General features: G+C 39.8%; 1 protein-coding gene across 2 annotated transcripts in view; it reads left to right on the forward strand.

The window, feature by feature from the left end:
* The window catches only part of fosl1a (FOS like 1, AP-1 transcription factor subunit a), a 20283-nt gene extending 11056 nt beyond the window's left edge, over positions 1-9227 (forward strand). For both annotated transcript variants that reach the window (XM_062044266.1, XM_062044268.1), the window contains one exon: positions 7075-9227. In XM_062044266.1, the coding sequence (XP_061900250.1) occupies positions 7075-7632 (558 nt within the window). In that variant the 3' untranslated portion in view covers positions 7633-9227. The remainder of the gene's footprint in view (positions 1-7074) is intronic.
* Positions 9228-20000: the final 10773 nt, after the last annotated feature.

The raw sequence follows: 20000 nt of genomic DNA on the forward strand, positions 1-20000 counted from the left end.
ATTTTGGCACCCGAGCTGCCAGTTTTTTTTAATTTTTTTTTTTTTTTTTACTGCAAATAAACAACTGTTTAGAGTTTAGTAAAATATTTTTTGGTGTATTACTGTAAATGCCAAAACGGCACCACAGTTTATTACAGTAAAAAAAAAGTACTGTTTTTTTCATTTAGACAAAATGCTGTAAAAAAAACACAGTAAATTTCACAATTTGATTATGAAATCTATTAAATTTTGGCACCCGAGCTGACATTTTTTTTTTATTTTTTTTAATTTTTTTTACTGCAAATAAACAACTGTTTAGAGTTTAGTAACAGATTTGTTGGTGTATTACTGTAAATGCCAAAACGGCACCACAGTTTATTACAGTAAAAAAAGTACTGTTTTTTTCATTTAGAGAAAATGCTGTAAAAAAAAACACAGTAAATTTCACAATTTGATTATGAAATCTATTACATTTTGGCACCCGAGCTGCCAGTTTTTTTTTATTATTATTTTTTTTTTTTACTGCAAATAAACAACTGTTTAGAGTTTAGTAAAATATTTTTTGGTGTATTACTGTAAATGCCAAAACGGCACCACAGTTTATTACAGTAAAAAAAAAAGTACTGTTTTTTTCATTTAGACAAAATGCTGTAAAAAAAACACAGTAAATTTCACAATTTGATTATGAAATCTATTAAATTTTGGCACCCGAGCTGCCTGTTTTTTTTGTTGTTGTTTTTTTTTACTGCAAATAAACAACTGTTTAGAGTTTAGTAACAGATTTGTTGGTGTATTACTGTAAATGCCAAAACGGCACCACAGTTTATTACAGTAAAAAAAAGAACTGTTTTTTTTATTTAGAGAAAGTGCTGTAAAAAAACACAGTGAATTTCACAATTTGATTATGAAATCTATAAAATTTTGGCACCCGAGCTGCCAGATTTTTATTATTATTATTTTTTTACTGCAAATAAACAACTGTTTAGAGTTTAGTAACATATTTTTCGGTGTATTACTGTAAATGCCAAAACGGCACCACAGTTTATTACAGTAAAAAAAAAGTACTGTTTTTTTAATTTAGAGAAAATGCTGTAAAAAAACACAGTAAATTTCACAATTTGATTATGAAATCTATTAAATTTTGGCACCCGAGCTGCCAGTTTTTTATTTTTTTCAATTTTTTTACTGCAAATAAACAACTGTTTAGAGTTTAGTAACAGATTTGTTGGTGTATTACTGTAAATGCCAAAACGGCACCACAGTTTATTACAGTAAAAAAAGTACTTTTTTTTTCATTTAGAGAAAATGCTGTAAAAAAACACAGTAAATTTCACAATTTGATTATGAAATCTATTAAATTTTGGCACCCGAGCTGCCAGATTTTTTATTTTATTTTTTACTGCAAATAAACAACTGTTTAGAGTTTAGTAACAGATTTTTTGGTGTATTACTGTAAATGCCAAAACGGCACCACAGTTTATTACAGTAAAAAAAGTACTTTTTTTTTAATTAGAGAAAATGCTGTAAAAAAACACAGTAAATTTCACAATTTGATTATGAAATCTATTAAATTTTGGCACCCGAGCTGCCAGATTTTTTTTAAATTTTTTTTTTTTACTGCAAATAAACAACTGTTTAGAGTTTAGTAACATATTTTTCGGTGTATTACTGTAAATGCCAAAACGGCACCACAGTTTATTACAGTAAAAAAAAGTACTTTTTTATTTATTTAGAGAAAATGCTGTAAAAAAAACACAGTAAATTTCACAATTTGATTATGAAATCTATTACATTTTGGCACCCGAGCTGCCTGTTTTTTATTTATTTTTATTTTTTTACTGCAAATAAACAACTGTTTAGAGTTTAGTAACAGATTTGTTGGTGTATTACTGTAAATGCCAAAACGGCACCACAGTTTATTACAGTAAAAAAAAAGTACTGTTTTTTTAATTTAGAGAAAATGCTGTAAAAAACACAGTAAATTTCACAATTTGATTATGAAATCTATTAAATTTTGGCACCCGAGCTGCCAGTTTTTTATTTTTTTCAATTTTTTTACTGCAAATAAACAACTGTTTAGAGTTTAGTAACAGATTTGTTGGTGTATTACTGTAAATGCCAAAACGGCACCACAGTTTATTACAGTAAAAAAAGTACTTTTTTTTTCATTTAGAGAAAATGCTGTAAAAAAACACAGTAAATTTCACAATTTGATTATGAAATCTATTAAATTTTGGCACCCAAGCTGCCAGATTTTTATTTTTATTTTTTACTGCAAATAAACAACTGTTTAGAGTTTAGTAACATATGTTTTGGTGTATTACTGTAAATGCCAAAACGGCACCACAGTTTATTACAGTAAAAAAAGTACTTTTTTTTAATTAGAGAAAATGCTGTAAAAAAAAAAAAAAAACACAGTAAATTTCACAATTCGATTATGAAAAAGTACTGTTTTTTTCATTTAGAGAAAATGCTGTAAAAAAAACAAACACAGTAAATTTCACAATTTGATTATGAAATCTATTACATTTTGGCACCCGAGCTGCCAGTTTTTTAATTTTTTTACTGCAAATAAACAACTGTTTAGAGTTTAGTAACATATGTTTTGGTGTATTACTGTAAATGCCAAAACGGCACCACAGTTTATTACAGTTAAAAAAAGTGCAGTTTTTTTCATTTAGAGGAAAATACTGTAAAAATCACAGTAAATTTCACAATTTGACCATGAAATCTATTGCTACTTTTACATTGCACAATTTGATGGATAACTTGCTTTGAAATCATTATTTCTAGTATTTATTTCTATTCAAAAAATGGTTTGAATGTTTGATAACATATTTTTGCATAACTAGACAATATTTAACTTAAAATAATATGCGGTTACATGGAGTGCATATATTTTTTCTTCCAAAATAGAAAGAAAGAATACATTTAGTATGACAAGTTACAGCACTTTATTGATACATATTATTTCCAGGCTGTCCAGGGCCAAATAAAATGAAGTGGCGGGCCACATCTGGCCCCCGGGCCTTGAGTTTGACACCTGTGCAGTAGAGAGTGTGCATAGACAATTGGACTTCCCACATAGGGGTGAAAATACAAAAAAACCTATTTGAGAAATCTGACTAATTTAGTGCATGGAAACATAGTGGCCTTTCCTTTTAACAACACTCAGTAAAGGTTTGGGAACTGAGGAGACACATTTTTGAAGTGGCATTCTTTCCCATTCTTGCTTGATGTACAGCTTAAGTTGTTCAACAGTCTCCCTTCTCATATTTTAGCATTCATATTGCACCACACATTTTCAATGGCAGACAGGTCTGGACTACAGGCAGGCCAGTCTAGTACCCGTACTCTTTTACTTTGAAGCCACGCTGTTGTAACACGTGGCTTGGTATTGTCTTTTTGAAATAAGCAGGGGCGTCCATGATAACGTTGCTTGGATGGCAACATATGTTGCTCCAAAACCTTTATGTACCTTTCAGCATTAATGGTGCCTTCACAGATGTGTAAGTTACCCATGCCTTGGCCACTTATACACCCCCTTACCATCACAGATGCTGGCATTTCCACTTTGCGCATAGAACAGTCCGGATGGTTCTTTTTCTCTTTGGTCCGGAGGACACGACGTCCACAGTTTCCAAAAACAATTTGAAATGTGGACTGGTCAGAACCACAGAACACTTTTCCACTTTGCATCAGTCCATCCGGCGGCGTTTCTGGGTGTTGTTGATAAATGGCTTTGGCGTTGCATAGTAGAGTTTTAACTTGCACTTACGGATGCAGATACTATCATCTGCGGTCCCCTCCAAGGTTTCTCATTGTCATCCCATTGGGTTGAGTTTTTTCTTGCCCTGATGTGGGATCTGAGCCGAGGATGTCGTTGTGGCTTGTGCAGCCCTTTGAGACACTCGTAATTCAGGGCTATATAAGTAAACATTGATTGATTGATTGATTGACAGATGTAGCGACCAACCGTAGTTACTGATAGTGGTTTTCTGAAGTGTTCCTGAGCCCATGTGGTGATATCCTTTACACACTTATGTCGCTTTTTAATGCAGTACCGCCTGAGGGATCGAACGTCACGGGCATTTAATGTTGGTTTTCAGCCTTGCCGCTTACGTGCAGTGATTTCTCCAGATTCTCTGAACCTTTTGATGATATTACGGAGCGTAGATGGTGAAATCCCTAAATTCCTTGCAATAGCTGGTTGAGAAATGTTGTTCTTAAACAATTTGCTCAGGCATTTGTTGACAAAGTGGTGACCCTCGCATCACGCAGGAAAAAGCAAAAGACACATGTGGAGTTGATCATTAACTGAGCTGTAGTCTCAAAATATGCTGATCTCTACTGTCAGGTTCAAACACTGATGACATCTATTAAACAAGACAAGAAGCAAGGAATTAAACAGAGACAGAATTACATTTGGCTCAATTGAGGAGAGACGTCTGGACACGCTCTGCCAAAAGATTGTACGCCTTCCCCTTTATTTGGACTTTCTCTGACCACACGACAACAGCTGCTTGTAAGGGACGATGTCGTAAACAGTTTTACAGAAAAGGTCGTAAAACAGTTCAAAGAAGAGGTTCGTAAAAGAGTTCAAAGAGAGGTTCGTAAAAGAGTTCAAAGAGAAGTTCGTTAAACAGTTGAAAAAGAGGTTTGTAAAACAGTTCAAAAAGAGGTTCGTAAAACAGCTCAAAGAGAGGTTATTAGAACAGTTCAAATAGAGGTTCGTCAAAGAGTTCAAAGAAAAGGTTCGTAATACAGTTCAAAAAGAGGTTCGTAAAACAGTTCAAAGAGAGGTTCGTAAAACAGTTCAAATAAGAGGTTCGTAAAAGAGTTAAAAAAGAAGTTTGTAAAACAGTTCAAAGAGAGGTTCGTAAAACAGTTCAAAAAGAGGTTCGTAAAACAGTTCAAAGAGAGGTTCTTAAAACAGTTCAAAGAGAGGTTCGTAAAACAGTTCAAAGAGAGGTTTGTAAAACAGTTCAAAGAGAGGCTCGTAAAACAGTTGAAAGAGAGGTTCGTAAAACAGTTCAAAGAGAGGTTCGTAAAACAGTTCAAAGAGAGGTTCGTAAAACAGTTCAAAAAGAGGTTCGTAAAACAGTTCAAAGAAGGGATTCGTAAAAGAGTTCAAAAATAAGTTTGTAAAACAGTTCAAAAAGTGGTTCGTAAAACAGTTCAAAGAGTGGTTTGTAAAACAGTTCAAAAAGAGGTTCGTAAAACAGTTCAAAAAGAGGTTCGTAAAACAGTTCAAAGAAGAGGTTCGTAAAAGAGTCCAAAAAGAGGTTCGTAAAACAGTTTAAAAAGAGGCTCGTAAAACAGTTCAAAGAGAGGTTCGTAAAACAGTTCGAAGAGAGGTTCGTAAAACAGTTCAAAAAGAGGTTTGTAAAGCAGTTCAAAAAGAGGTTCGTAAAACAGTTCAAAGAAGAGGTTCGTAAAAGAGTTCAAAAATAAGTTTGTAAAACAGTTCAAAAAGAGGTTCGTAAAACAGTTCAAAAAGAGGTTTGTAAAAGAGTTCAAAAAGAGGTTCGTAAAACAGTTCAAAGAAGAGGTTCGTAAAAGAGTTCAAAAATAAGTTTGTAAAACAGTTCAAAAAGAGGTTCGTAAAACAGTTAAAAAAGAGGTTCGTAAAACAGTCCAAAAAGAGGTTTGTAAAACAGTCCAAAAAGAGGTTCGTAAAACAGTTCAAAGAGAGGTTCGTAAAACAGTTCAAAAAGAGGTTCGTAAAACAGTTCAAAGAGAGGTTTGTAAAACAGTTCAAAGAGAGGTTCGTAAAACAGTTCAAAAAGAGGTTTGTAAAGCAGTTCAAAAAGAGGTTCGTAAAGCAGTTCAAAGAAGAGGTTCGTAAAAGAGTTCAAAAATAAGTTCGTAAAACAGTTCAAAAATAAGTTCGTAAAACAGTTCAAAAAAGAGGTTCGTAAAACAGTTCAAAAAGAGGTTCGCAAACAGTTCAAAAAGAGGTTCGTAAAACAGTTCAAATAAGAGGTTAGTAAAAGAGTTAAAAAATAAGTGTAAAACAGTTCAAAAATAAGTTTGTAAAACAGTTCAAAAAGAGGTTCGTAAAACAGTTAAAAAAGAGGTTCGTAAAACAGTCCAAAAAGAGGTTTGTAAAACAGTCCAAAAAGAGGTTCGTAAAACAGTTCAAAAAGAGGTTCGTAAAACAGTTCAAAAAGAGGTTCGTAAAACAGTTCAAAGAGAGGTTTGTAAAACAGTTCAAAGAGAGGTTCGTAAAACAGTTCAAAAAGAGGTTTGTAAAGCAGTTCAAAAATAAGTTCGTAAAACAGTTCAAAAAAGAGGTTCGTAAAACAGTTCAAAAAGAGGTTCGTAAAACAGTTCAAAAAGAGGTTCGTAAAACAGTTCAAAGAAGAGGTTAGTAAAAGAGTTAAAAAATAAGTGTAAAACAGTTCAAAAATAAGTTTGTAAAACAGTTCAAAAAGAGGTTTGTAAAACAGTTCAAAGAAGAGGTTAGTAAAAGAGTTAAAAAATAAGTGTAAAACAGTTCAAAAATAAGTTTGTAAAACAGTTCAAAAAGAGGTTTGTAAAACAGTTCAAAGAAGAGGTTAGTAAAAGAGTTAAAAAATAAGTGTAAAACAGTTCAAAAATAAGTTTGCAAAACAGTTCAAAAAGAGGTTCGTAAAACAGTTCAAAAAGAGGTTCGTAAAAGAGTTAAAAAATAAGTGTAAAACAGTTCAAAGAGAGTTTCGTAAAACAGTTCAAAAAGAGGTCGCCAGGAGGGGAGTCTGGCCCTGCTTCCTCTTCGCTTGTGTAGTTCTTGGGTCAGACAATATCTTTCTGTTTGATTACAATACATGAAAGAAACAGAACACCTTCATGTTGCTTCCCCCCCTACACAGTGGAGTTTTTTACAAGCCTTACTCTTGGTAGGCTCCAAAGACAGCTTTTGCTCCTCACCAGGCACTCAATGCAACACAAAGTTTTTCTGATAACTTAGAAACAATTATTCTAACATCTACGTTTTTGTGCGCCTTTAGCGGTGCATTTTTCCAGAAAAAGTTGGTTCTAAATGCAGAAGTTCCACTGTATTGGTCCCAGTCAGGCCTTCATTCTGTTCCTTGTTTTTGTCCCGGCTTTTAGGAGACCGACGAGCTGGAGGAGGAAAAGTCCCAGTTGCAAAAGGAGATCGCCGACTTAGAAAAGCAGAAAGAAAAGCTGGAGCTGGTCCTCGAGGCCCACCGACCCATCTGCAAGATCGAGGACTCCGGCTCGGATACGGAACCCGGCTCGTCGCTCTCGTCCTTGGGCATCAAAATGGAGCCCCAGGACTACAGCGGCAGACCGGGGCCGTCGCCAAAACAAGCAGTGAAGTCGGAGAAGCCCAAACCAAAGATCACCATCCTGACCAAGCCTGCGACGTCGTCGTTTTTGGCCCCCGCCTACAGCCAGGAGTCCGAGTCCCTGCACACGCCCGTCCTGGCCTCCACGCCCTCCCTCACCCCCTTCACGGCCAGCATGATCTTCACCTACCCACCAGCCGTCCCCGTCACGTCCGCCGGCGCCGCCGCCGCCGCGCTCCAGTGCAACTTCCCCGCGTCCCAAGCCCCGGAGCCTTGCGGCGTGGCGCACCGCCGCAGCAGCAGCAGCGGCGACCAATCAGATCACTCCCTGCACTCGCCAACCATCCTCACGCTGTGACCGAGCAGCCGGCGAGTACGTCGCCATGGAAACGATTGTAACCACCATTGCATTTAATCTTTTTCATGTTTTTTGTTGGAAAAAAGCATCATCGTGACACAACTTGATAGAGATTTTATACCATAGATCAGGGGTCACCAACGTGGTGCCCGCGGGCACCAGGTAGCCCGTAAGGACCAGATGAGTAGCCCGCCGGCCTGTTCTAAAAATAGCTCAAATAGCAGCACTTACCAGTGAGCTGCGTCTATTTTTTAAATTGTATTTATTTACTAGCAAGCTGGTCTCGCTTTGCCCGACATTTTTAATTCTAAGAGAGACAAAACTCAAATAGAATTTGAAAGTCCAAGAAAATATTTTAAAGACTTGGTCTTCACTTGTTTAAATAAATTCATAATTTTTTTTTTTACTTTCCTTCATATAACTTTCAGAAAGACAATTTTAGCGAAAAAATACAACCTTAAAATGATTTTAGGATTTTTAAACACATATACCTTTTTACCTTTTAAATTCCTTCCTCTTCTTTCCTGACAATTTAAATCAATGTTCAAGTAAATGTATTTTTTTTATTGTAAAGAATAATAAATACATTTTAATTTAATTCTTCATTTTAGCTTCTGTTTTTTCGGCGAAGAATATTTGTGAAATATTTCTTCAAACTTATTATGATTAAAATTCAAAAAAATTATTCTGGCAAATCTAGAAAATCTGTAGAATCAAATTTAAATCTTATTTCAAAGTCTTTTGAATTTCCTTTAAAATTTTTGTTCTGGAAAATCTAGAAGAAATAATGATTTGTCTTTGTTAGAAATATAGCTTGGTCCAATTTGTTATATATTCTAACAAAGTGTAGATTGGATTTTAACCTATTTAAAACATGTCATCCAAATTCTAAAATTAATCTTCATCAGGAAAAATTACTAATGATGTTCCATAAATTATTTTTTTAATTTTTTCAAAAAGATTCGAATTAGCTACTTTTTCTCTTCTTTTTTTCGGTTGAATTTTGAATTTTAAAGAGTCGAAATTGAAAATAAACTATGTTTCAAAATGTAATTGTAATTTTTTTCTTGTTTTCTCCTCTTTTAAACCGCTCAATTAAGTGTAAATATCATTAATTATTAATAATAACATAGAGTTAAAGGTAAATTGAGCAAATTGGCTATTTCTGGCAATTTATTGAAGTGTGTATCAAACTGGTAGCCCTTTGCATTAATCAGTACCCAAGAAGTAGCTCTTGCTTTCAAAAAGGTTGGTGACCCCTGCTATAAATGTTTTATACCTCTCCTTTGTAAGGGCTGGGAATATTTACAAAATAAATGTACCATTTGCAATTAACGACACAATGTTACATGACATGTTATACGAGGGAATTATTATTATTATTATTATTATTACCAATTTGACAAATTCTAATATTGCCTTAACGATGTATTGACCACTAAGGCTGGGCCGTAGGAGTTGATAGAGAGTCGATATTTATTTTTGAGAGTGTAATATATTTTTTGATAACATTCTCTGGAGGGTGACATTAATGGGTGGGCAGTGCCTTACTTTGCATCTTTTTATCCGTGCTGTTTACAGAGACAATAAAAGAACTGTTCAAAATGTCATTTGCATTTTTCCTTGCCGTCCACAAGCACAATAATAAACATGTCGTACAAAAGCAGTGAAGTCGGTAAAAGGTAAATAAAAAGAGAATACAATGATTTGCAAATCCTTTTCAACTTATATTCAATTGAATAGACTGCAAAGACAAGATATTTCATGTTCACGCTGAGAAACGTTATTTTTTGCAAATATTACAAACCATATGAGTTAGGAAATTGTGTTAGATGTAAATATAAACAAATACAATGATTTGCAAATCCTTTTCAAGCCATATTCAATTGAATGCACTACAAAGACAAGATATTTGATGTTCAAACTCATAAACTTTTTTTTTGCAAATAATAATTAACTTAGAATTTCATGGCTGCAACACGTGCCAAAGTAGTTGGGAAAGGGCATGTTCACCACTGTGTTACATGGCCTTTCCTTTTAACAACACTCAGTAAACGTTTGGGAACTGAGGAGACACATTTTTGAAGCTTCTCAGGTGGAATTCTTTCCCATTCTTGCTTGATGTACAGCTTAAGTTGTTCAACAGTCCGGGGTCTCCCTTGTGCTATTTTAGGCTTCATAATGCGCCACACATTTTCAAAGGGAGACAGGTCTGGACTACAGGCAGGCCAGTCTAGTACCCGCACTCTTTTACTATGAAGCCACGTTGATGTAACACGTGGCTTGGCATCGTCTTACTGAAATAAGCAGGGGCGTCCATGGTAACGTTGCTTGGATGGCAACATATGTTGCTCCAAAACCTGTATGTACCTTTCAGCATTACTGGTGCCTTCACAGATGTGTAAGTTACCCATGTCTCGGGCACTAATACACCCCCATACCATCACAGATGCTGGCTTTTACACTTTGCGCCTATAACAATCCGGATGGTTCTTTCCCTCTTTGGTCCGGAAGACACGACGTCCACAGTTTCCAAAAACAATTTGAAATGTGGACTCGTCAGACCACAGAACACTTTTCCACTTTGTATCAGTCCATCTTAGATGAGCTCAGGCCCAGCGAAGCTGACGGCAATTCTGGGTGTTGTTGATAAACGGTTTTTGTCTTGCATAGGAGAGTTTTAACTTGCACTTACAGATGTAGCGACCAACTGTAGTTACTGACAGTGGGTTTCTGAAGTGTTCCTGAGCCCGTGTGGTGATATCCTTTACACACTGATTTCGCTTGTTGATGCAGTACAGCGTGAGGGATGGAAGGTCACGGGCTTAGCTGCTTACGTGCAGTGATTTCTCCAGATTCTCTGAACCCTTTGATGATATTACGGAGCGTAGATGGTGAAATCCCTAAATTCCTTGCAATAGCTGGTTGAGAAAGGTTTTTCTTAAACTGTTCAACAATTTGCTCACGCATTTGTTGACAAAGTGGTGACCCTCGCCCCATCCTTGTTTGTGAATGACTGAGCATTTCATGGAATCTACTTTTATACCCAATCATGGCACCCACCTGTTCCCAACTTGCCTGTTCACCTGTGGGATGTTCCAAATAAGTGTTTGATGAGCATTCCTCAACTTTATCAGTATTTATTGCCACTTTTCCCAACTTCTTTGTCACGTGTTGCTGGCATCAAATTCTAAAGTTAATGATTATTTGCAAAAAAAAAAAAGTTTATCAGTAGGAACATCAAATATGTTGTCTTTGTAGCATATTCAACTGAATATGGGTTGAAAATGATTTGCAAATCATTGTATTCCGTTTATATTTACATCTAACACAATTTCCCAACTCATATGGAAACGGGGTTTGTAGCTCATTTGGAATGTGATGCCTGCAACATGTTTCCAAAAAGCTGGCACAAGTGGCAAAAAAGACTGAGAACGTTGAGGAATGCTCATCAAAGACTTATTTGGAACATCCCACAGGTTGAAGAGGCTATTTGGGAACAGGTGGGTGCCATGATTGGGTATAAAAGCAGCTTCCATGAAATGCTCAGTCATTCACAAACAAGGACGGGGCGAGGGTCACCACTTTGTCAACAAATGCCTGAGCAAATTGTTTAAGAACAACATTTTTCAACCACCTATTGCAAGGAATTTAGGGATTTCACCATCTACGCTCCGTAAGGTCATCAAAAGGTTCAGAGAATCTGGAGAAATCACTGCACATAAGCGGCAAGGCTGAATGCCCGTGACCTTCAGTCCCTCAGGCGGTACTGCATCAAAAAGCGACATCAGTGTGTAAAGGATATCACCACATGGGCTCAGGAACACTTCAGAAAACCACTGTCGGTAACTACAGTTGGTCGCTACATCTGTAAGTGCGAGTTAAAAGTCTACTATGCAACGCCAAAGCCATTTATCAACAACACCCACAAATGGCACCGGCTCAGCTCATCTAAGATGGACTGATGCAAAGTGGAAAAGTGTTCTGTGGTCTGACGAGTCCACATTTCAAATTGTCTTTGGAAACTGTGGACGTCCGGACCAAAGAGGAAAAGAACCATGCGGATTGTTCAAGGCGCAAAGTGTGAAAGCCAGCATCTGTGATGGTATGGGGGTGTGTTATTATTTGTACATTATTATATACAATTTTACACAAGTGTCAAGTGCTCACACAACAGTCAAATCTAACCTTGATAAGTGGATTTCAGACAGTTTTAATGGCTTTTTTTAGTAAGCCCAAACGGGAACACACCATCTAATGCTCATGAACCGTGCCTTATTGTGTGTCTCCAAGAAGTCTACTTTATTCACTTTTTACACACACACTAACTGCTCTTGTCCAAAAATGCATTCAAACTTCAAGGGGAACTTTAAGCGTTCTAAATATTAAATACATTCGATCAATTCTGCTTATATGAGAGGCATGATTTACGACGTAGAATGAACTTACAGGGAGCAGGGAAGCGAGGAAGCAGCAGACCACTCGATGTAAACATGGGGACAAATGGAAGTAATAAATAGTTTGTCTGCGTTAGCGCCTATAATAACAATACCACTAATACTTGCTTGATATTCAAGTCACCAAATGTAAATGGAGTATTGTTGGCAGTTTTTGAATGGTTATTTCATGGATTTTATGGGCGCAATAGTAATAGTAATAAGCCGATTATTTATTTAATATTTAAAATGCATTAAAAAGAAATCCATCCATCGTCATGTCTTTCATAATGATTGTCAACGATAGGCAAAAAAATAAAAAATAAAAAATAAAAGTGCAGCTCCCCCTTAAAAGGTAAAGTTATCTATTTTGGTTTACAGACTATTTTATAGTCTTGCACCCATCACTGCTAATCATGCTTTCCCTCCCTCTCTTGTCGATGGTGCCATTTTAGTCGGGGGATCAACAACATTAAAAATTTATATACAACACTTTTGCGCCTTTCTAGCAACTTTGTGATACATTTTCACTCCCGAATCAACACTTTTTTTTTTAGATATGTACATATTCGCAGTTTTTTTCGTAATATTTTTCCCAGGTTTCCAAACATACCGACTTACACAGTCCCAGATGCTTTTTTGACACCCGTAAAAATATCAATTAGACGTATTTACAATCAAATGTTTTCATTTATGCCCTGAGTCTCTGAATTCAAGTAAGTCCCTTTGGGAGAGTGACTTAGGAGTACGGATGTACGGTATACCGGTACTAGTATAGTACCGTGATATTAATGAATCATATTCGGTACTATACCGCCCCTAAAAAGTACCGGTCCCCACCGTCCCCCGTCTCCTCATTTTTTTAACGGGCATGACAGCGCGTCGTCGTCACGTCGTGACATTGCTGGTTTTACAAGCAGAGGAGCATGTTCAGCAGCGCACACACACGGAGTACTTACAAGCATACACAGTGTGTAGACAGAAAAGGGAGAATGGACGCATTTTGGCCTAAAAAGTAAAGATAAGGGTGAAGTTATAACACTGAAACACCCTCAGGAAGAGGTGCTTTAAGACATGGCTAGCTAGCTAGCAGCTAACATCCAGTCGCAGTCTGCAGTGTTTTAGCTACTTCTAAATCACTAATGGCGACAAAAATAAAATAAATTTCTTACAAGAAGAATAGCTAAACATGCTTCACTACACACCGTAGGAGGATACAATACCTCACCAGCATCACAATTTAAACAAAACCCCATGGGTGGATCTACACCTGACATCCACTGTAATGATACCAAGTACAGGAGCGTATCTAGTCGATACTTCTGTGATTACATCGATATTTTTTTAGCATCACACACCTGAAACAGTTGTCAATACTAGTTATTACTTACCCATCCATTTAATCCATCTATATGACCCTCCCTAGTGTGCCTCTGGTTGGCTCGCCAGTGTCTGACCATGTCTGTGACCCAGACCGCTCTGGCTGCAGTGCCCTCTGCTGGTTGTTCAGGGGAGTGTGTAACTCCACATACAAAACTCGGTCACATTTATTTGTGCATCTGGTTTGTGGTAGGAATGTCACGTCGACACAAAAGCAAAAAAGCGATCCATCCAACCATACATTTTCTACCGCCTATCTCAGCTGCAATAGGGGGGAAGGCGGGGTACATCCTGGACAAGTCGCCACCTCATCACAGGGCCAACACAGATAAACAGACAACATTCACACACCAGGGCCAATTTAGTGTTGCCAATCAACCTATCCCCAGGTGCATGTCTTTGGAGGTGGGAGGAGCCTATACCCAGGTGCATGTCTTTGGAGGTGGGAGGAGCCTATCCCCAGGTGCATGTCTTTGGAGGTGGGAGGAGCCTATACCCAGGTGCATGTCTTTGGAGGTGGGAGGAGCCTATCCCCAGGTGCATGTCTTTGGAGGTGGGAGGAAGCCGGAGTACCCGGAGGGAACCCACGCAGTCACGGAGAGAACATGCAAACTCCACACAGAAAGGTCCCGAGCCCGGGATTGAACTCAGGACCTTCGTACTGTGAGGCACATGCACTAACCCTTATTCCACCGTGCTGCCCCAAAAAAAAAAAAAAAAAAAAAAAAAAGCGATCTGCATATGCAAATTCAATACAAATACAAATACAAAATCAAGCATATTTATATTCAAATCTCAAAAATATATTTACAAATACAGGTTTATTTATACAAATGCTTGATTTATTTGTATGTCACATTTTTATATTTATACATTTTATTTGTATATATTTTCAGGAGGAACAGTGTGGTTTTCGTCCCGGTCGTGGAACTGTGGACCAGCTCTATACTCTTGGCAGGGTCCTTGAGGGTGCATGGGAGTTTGCCCAACCAGTCTACATGTGTTTTGTGGACTTGGAGAAAGCATTCGACCGTGTCCCTCGGGAAGTCCTGTGGGGAGTGCTCAGAGAGTACGGGGTAGCGGACTGTCTGATTGTGGCGGTCCGCTCCCTGTATGATCAGTGTCAGAGCTTGGTCCGCATTGCCGGCAGTAAGTCGGACCAGTTTCCAGTGAGGGTTGGACTCCGCCAAGGCTGCCCTTTGTCACCCATTCTGTTCATAACTTTTATGGACAGAATTTCTAGGCGCAGACTGGGCTTTGAGGGGATCTGGTTCGGTGGCTGCAGGATTAGGTCTCTGCTTTTTGCAGATGATGTGGTCCTGATGGCTTCCTCTGGCCAGGATCTTCAGCTCTCACTGGATCGGTTCGCAGCCGAGTGTGAAGCGACTGGGAAGTACCTCCAAGTCCGAGTCCATGGTTCTTGCCCGGAAAAGGGTGGAGTGCCATCTCCGGGTTGCGGAGGAGACCCTGCCCCAAGTGGAGGAGTTCAAGTACCTCGGAGTCTTGTTCACGAGTGAGGGAAGAGTGGATGGTGAGATCGACAGGCGGATCGGTGCGGCGTCTTCAGTAATGCGGACGCTGTATCGATCCGTTGTGGTGAAGAAGGAGCTGAGCCGGAAGGCAAAGCTCTCAATTTACCAGTCGATCTACGTTTCCATCCTCACCTATGGTCATGAGATTTGGGTTATGACCGAAAGGACAAGATCACGGGTACAAGCAAAATGAGTTTCCTCCGCCGGGTGGCGGGGCTCTCCCTTAGAGATAGGGTGAGAAGCTCTGTCATCCGGGAGGAACTCAAACTAAAGCCGCTGCTCCTCCACATCGAGAGGATCCAGATGAGGTGGTTCGGGCATCTGGTCAGGATGCCACCCGAGCACCTCCCTAGGGAGGTGTTTAGGGCACGTCCGACCGGTAGGAGGCCACGGGGAAGACCCAGGACACGTTGGGAAGACTATGTCTCCCGGCTGGCCTGGGAACGCCTCGGGATCCCCTGGGAAGAGTTGGACGAAGTGGCTGGGGAAAGGGAAGTCTGGGCTTCCCTGCTTAGGCTGCTGCCCCCGCAACCCGACCTTGGATAAGCGGAAGAAGATGGATGGATGGATGGATATTTTAAAATCTCAAAAATATATTTACAAATACGTGTTTATTTATACAAATTATTTATTTATTTGTATATTTATTAATATATGCATATGTATTAATATTGTATTGATATAATGTATATAAGTTGATGTGAGACAATTCTACTTCCATATACCGAGGAGTGGTTGTATCTGAGGACAGCTGGTCAGAGATTTTACGTAGAGTTCATAAGTCTTCTAGTTGTTCAATACAGACTAATACATGGTACTTATTACACCAAGGTCCAGCCGGCTAAGACGTATGACATAATATCAATATTATGTGATATTAAAGGCCTACTGAAATGATTTTTTTTTATTTAAACGGGGATAGCAGATCTATTCTTTGTGTCATACTTGATCATTTCGCGATATTGCCATATTTTTGCTGAAAGGATTTAGTATAGAACAACGACGATAAAGATCGCAACTTTTGGTCTCTGATAAAAAAAAAGGCTTGCCCCTACCGGAAGTAGCGTGACGTAGTCAGTTGAACATATACGCAAAGTTCCCTATTGTTTACAATGATGGCCGCATGAAGTGAGAGAGATTCGGACCGAGAAAGCGACGATTTCCCCATTAATTTGAGCGAGGATGAAAGATTTGTGGATGAGTAAAGTGCAAGTGAAGGACTAGTGGGGAGTTGAAGCTATTCAGATAGGGAAGATGCTGTGAGAGCCGGGGGTGACCTGATATTCAGCTGGGAATGACTACAACAGTAAATAAACACAAGACATATATATACTCTATTAGCCACAACACAACCAGGCTTATATTTAATATGCCACAAATTAATCCTGCATAAAAACACCTCAGTGTTTGTTATGCTAGCTCCTAGCTCTAATGCTAGCTCCTAGCTCCTAGCTCCATAGAACACGCCAATACAATTCAAACACCTGATCAACACACACAATCACTCAGCCCAAAAGACCGTTCACCTAACCCAAGGTTCATAAAGCTTATATATTTAAACAAAGTAACGTACGTGACGCGCACGTACTGGCAAGCGATCAAATGTTTGGAAGCGCAGCTGCTACTCACGGTACCTGATATTCAGCTGGGAATGACTAAAACAGTAAATAAACACAAGACATATATATACTCTATTAGCCACAACACAACCAGGCTTATATTTAATATGCCACAAATTAATCCTGCATAAAAACACCTACGTGTTTGTTATGCTAGCTCCTAGCTCCTCTGCTAGCTCTTAGCTCCATAGAACACGCCAATACAATTCAAACACCTGATCAACACACACAATCACTCAGCCCAAAAGACCGTTCACCTAACCCAAGGTTCATAAAGCTTATATACTTAAAGAAAGTTACGTACGTGACGCGCACGTACGGTCAAGCGATAAAATGTTTAGAAGCTAAAGCTGCATACTCACGGTAGCACGTCTGCGTCTTTGTCATCCAAATCAAATCAATCCTGGTAAGAGTCTGTGTTGTCCCAGTTCTCTACAGGCGTCTGTGTATCGAAGTCAAAACTCCTCCTGGTTAGAGTCTCTGTTATCCGAGTTCTTCCATCTTGACTGCATCTTTCGGGAATGTAAACAAAGAAGCGCCGGCTGTGTACGTGTTGCTGCTGATTTCCCTCGCAAAATAGACGCTTCGCACAGACAACTTTCTTCTTTGCTTGCTCAGCTTCTTTCTCCATAATGCAATGAACATAATTGCAACAGATTCACGAACACATATGTCCAGAATACACCCAGAATGAGATGAAAACAGCTATTTCGTATTGGCTTCAATGTGGAAGGCATACCCGTGTTCCCCGGGCTACGTCACGCGCATACGTCATCCTCAGAGGCGTTTCGAACCGGAAGTTTAGCGGGAAATTTAAAATTGCACTTTATAAGTTAACCCGGCCGTATTGGCATGTGTTGCAATGTTAAGATTTCATCATTGATATATAAACTATCAGACTGCGTGGTCGGTAGTAGTGGCTTTCAGTAGGCCTTTAATGTCGTTGTGGCTTGTGCAGCCCTTTGAGACACTCGTGATTTAGGGCTATATAAGTAAACATTGATTGATTGATTGATGATCTTGTCTCCAGCTAACTTCATACGTGTGTTTTGACTTTGTCGTCCCTGTGCAGTTATTGGACTGAAATGTTGAATACTTTGTCTTTGGTAATTGTGTTTGGTGTAGCTCCTCTGTCATCTTCTCTTAGCAAATCCAAAAAGAACTTGGTAGCATTCACTATTTTGTTGTCTAGAAGACTCCTTGTGCTAAAGTGGAAGGCTGCAGCGCCTCCCTGGATTAGACATGTTCTTTGTTTCCGGAAAGGAAAAATCGAATCTGCGGGAGAGAATTCATCCATCCATCCATCCATCCATCCATCCATCCATCTTCTTCCGCTTATCCGAGGTCGGGTCGCAGGGGCAGCAGCCTAAGCAGGGAAGCCCAGACTTCCCTCTCCCCAGCCACTTCGTCCAACTCTTCCCAGGGGATCCCGAGGCGTTCCCAGGCCAGCCGGGAGACATAGTCTTCCCAACGTGTCCTGGGTCTTCCCCGTGGCGTCCTACCGGTCGGACGTGCGCTAAACACCTCCCTAGGGAGGCGTTCGGGTGGCATCCTGACCAGATGTCCGAACCACCTCATCTGGCTCCTCTACATGTGGAGGAGCAGCGGCTTTAGTTTGAGTTCCCCCCGGATGACAGAGCTTCTCACTCTATCTCTAAGGGAGAGACCCGCCACCCGGCGGAGGAAACTCATTTGGGCCGCTTGTACCCGTGATCTTGTCCTTTCGGTCATAACCCAAAGCTCATGACCATAGGTGAGGATAGGAACGTAGATCGAACGGTAAATTAAAAGCTTTGTCTTCCGGCTCAGCTCCTTCTTCACCACAACGGATCTATACAGCGTCCGCATTACTGAAGACGCCGCACCGATCCGCATGTCGATCTCACCATCCACTCTTCCCTCACTCGTGAACAAGACTCCGAGGTACTTGAACTCCTCCACTTGGGGCAGGGTCTCCTCCCCAACCCGGAGATGGCACTCCACCCTTTTCCGGGCGAGAACCATGGATTCTGATTGTCATCCCAGTCGCTTCACACTAATTCCTCTGACATTTTCAAGTATGTTTCTTTCTTTTTGAGCGGTCAGCTTGAAGCGTCCCTCTGTCTCTGGCTCCCTGGTCGTCATGTGTCTGTTAGGATTTTTACTTCCCCGGTTTCGATGACCCCGCCTTATCTTGCCTCTGATTGGCTAGTCCGTAATGTTTGGCCCTAACCTTAGCCAATTAACCTTAGCCCCTGGTCTGGTGAGGGTCCACATTGAAAGTGACATTGATAAGGACGGCATATTATATACAGAATGATAATTACCAATTTTTTTTTAGACTTTAACGCACTCTTTTCTCAGAATTCCACAGTGCGCCTTGTAACCCGGTGCACCTTTTGTACGGGTTAATTCTGGTTGTGCTTACCGACCGTGAAGCAATTTTATTTATCAAGCCTGGTTAGAGTGTCCGCCCTGAGATCGGTAGGGTCATCTGCGGTCCCCTCCAAGGTTTCTTGTTGTAAGTTTGTTTTTGACCTGATGTGGGGATCTGAGGATGTCGTTGTGACTTGTGCAGCCCTTTGAGACACTCGTGATTCAGGGCTATATAAATAAATTGATTGATTGATTAATTGTGACTCACCAGCAATCATTGTGGACGTTCTCCGTACGTATGGATGTTCTCATTCATCCAGGTCTTGTATTTTCTCCATTTTTGTTAATTTTTGGCCTGGATTCAGTCCATTTTCTCTCCTTGTAGCTTTGATGAAAGCTACCTCGCTACATGGCTCTAAAAGTAGCTGAGCTACAGGAAAAGCTACTTGCTAAAAAAAAAGGAGCTAAGCTACTGGAAAATGTAAATAAACTACGTAGCTTAGCTACATGTAGCTTGCTACTGCCCATCACTGTACTATGGTTAAAGTGTCCGCCCTGCGATCGGTAGGTCGTGAGTTCAAAACCATACCAAAAGACCATAAAAATGGGAGCCATTACCTCCCTGCTTGGCACTCAGCATCAAGGGTTGGAATTGGGGGTTAAATCACAAAAATGATTCCCGGGCGCGGCCACCGCTGCTGCTCACTGCTCCCCTCACCTCCCAGGGGGTGATCAAGGGTGATGGGTCAAATGCAGAGAATAATTTCGCCACACCTAGTGTGTGTGTGACATTCATGGGTACTTTAACTTTAACTTAAATATTATTTACTGGCTTCATGTTCCACTCAGGATTGAATACAAAGTCTCCCTACGAACTCACCAGTGCCTCCATGGTAATGCCCCCCATCTACCTCAAAGAACTGCTCACCCCCAAATCCTCCACGCGACACCTCCGCTCCGGACAGGCTAACCTCTTTCAAACCTCCGAGGACGAAGCGCCGAACCGTGGGAGACCGGGCTTTCTGCTCCGCCGCTCCCAGTCTGCG

Source organism: Entelurus aequoreus, linkage group LG04, assembly GCF_033978785.1.
Source record: "Entelurus aequoreus isolate RoL-2023_Sb linkage group LG04, RoL_Eaeq_v1.1, whole genome shotgun sequence".
Lineage (NCBI taxonomy): Eukaryota > Metazoa > Chordata > Actinopteri > Syngnathiformes > Syngnathidae > Entelurus > Entelurus aequoreus.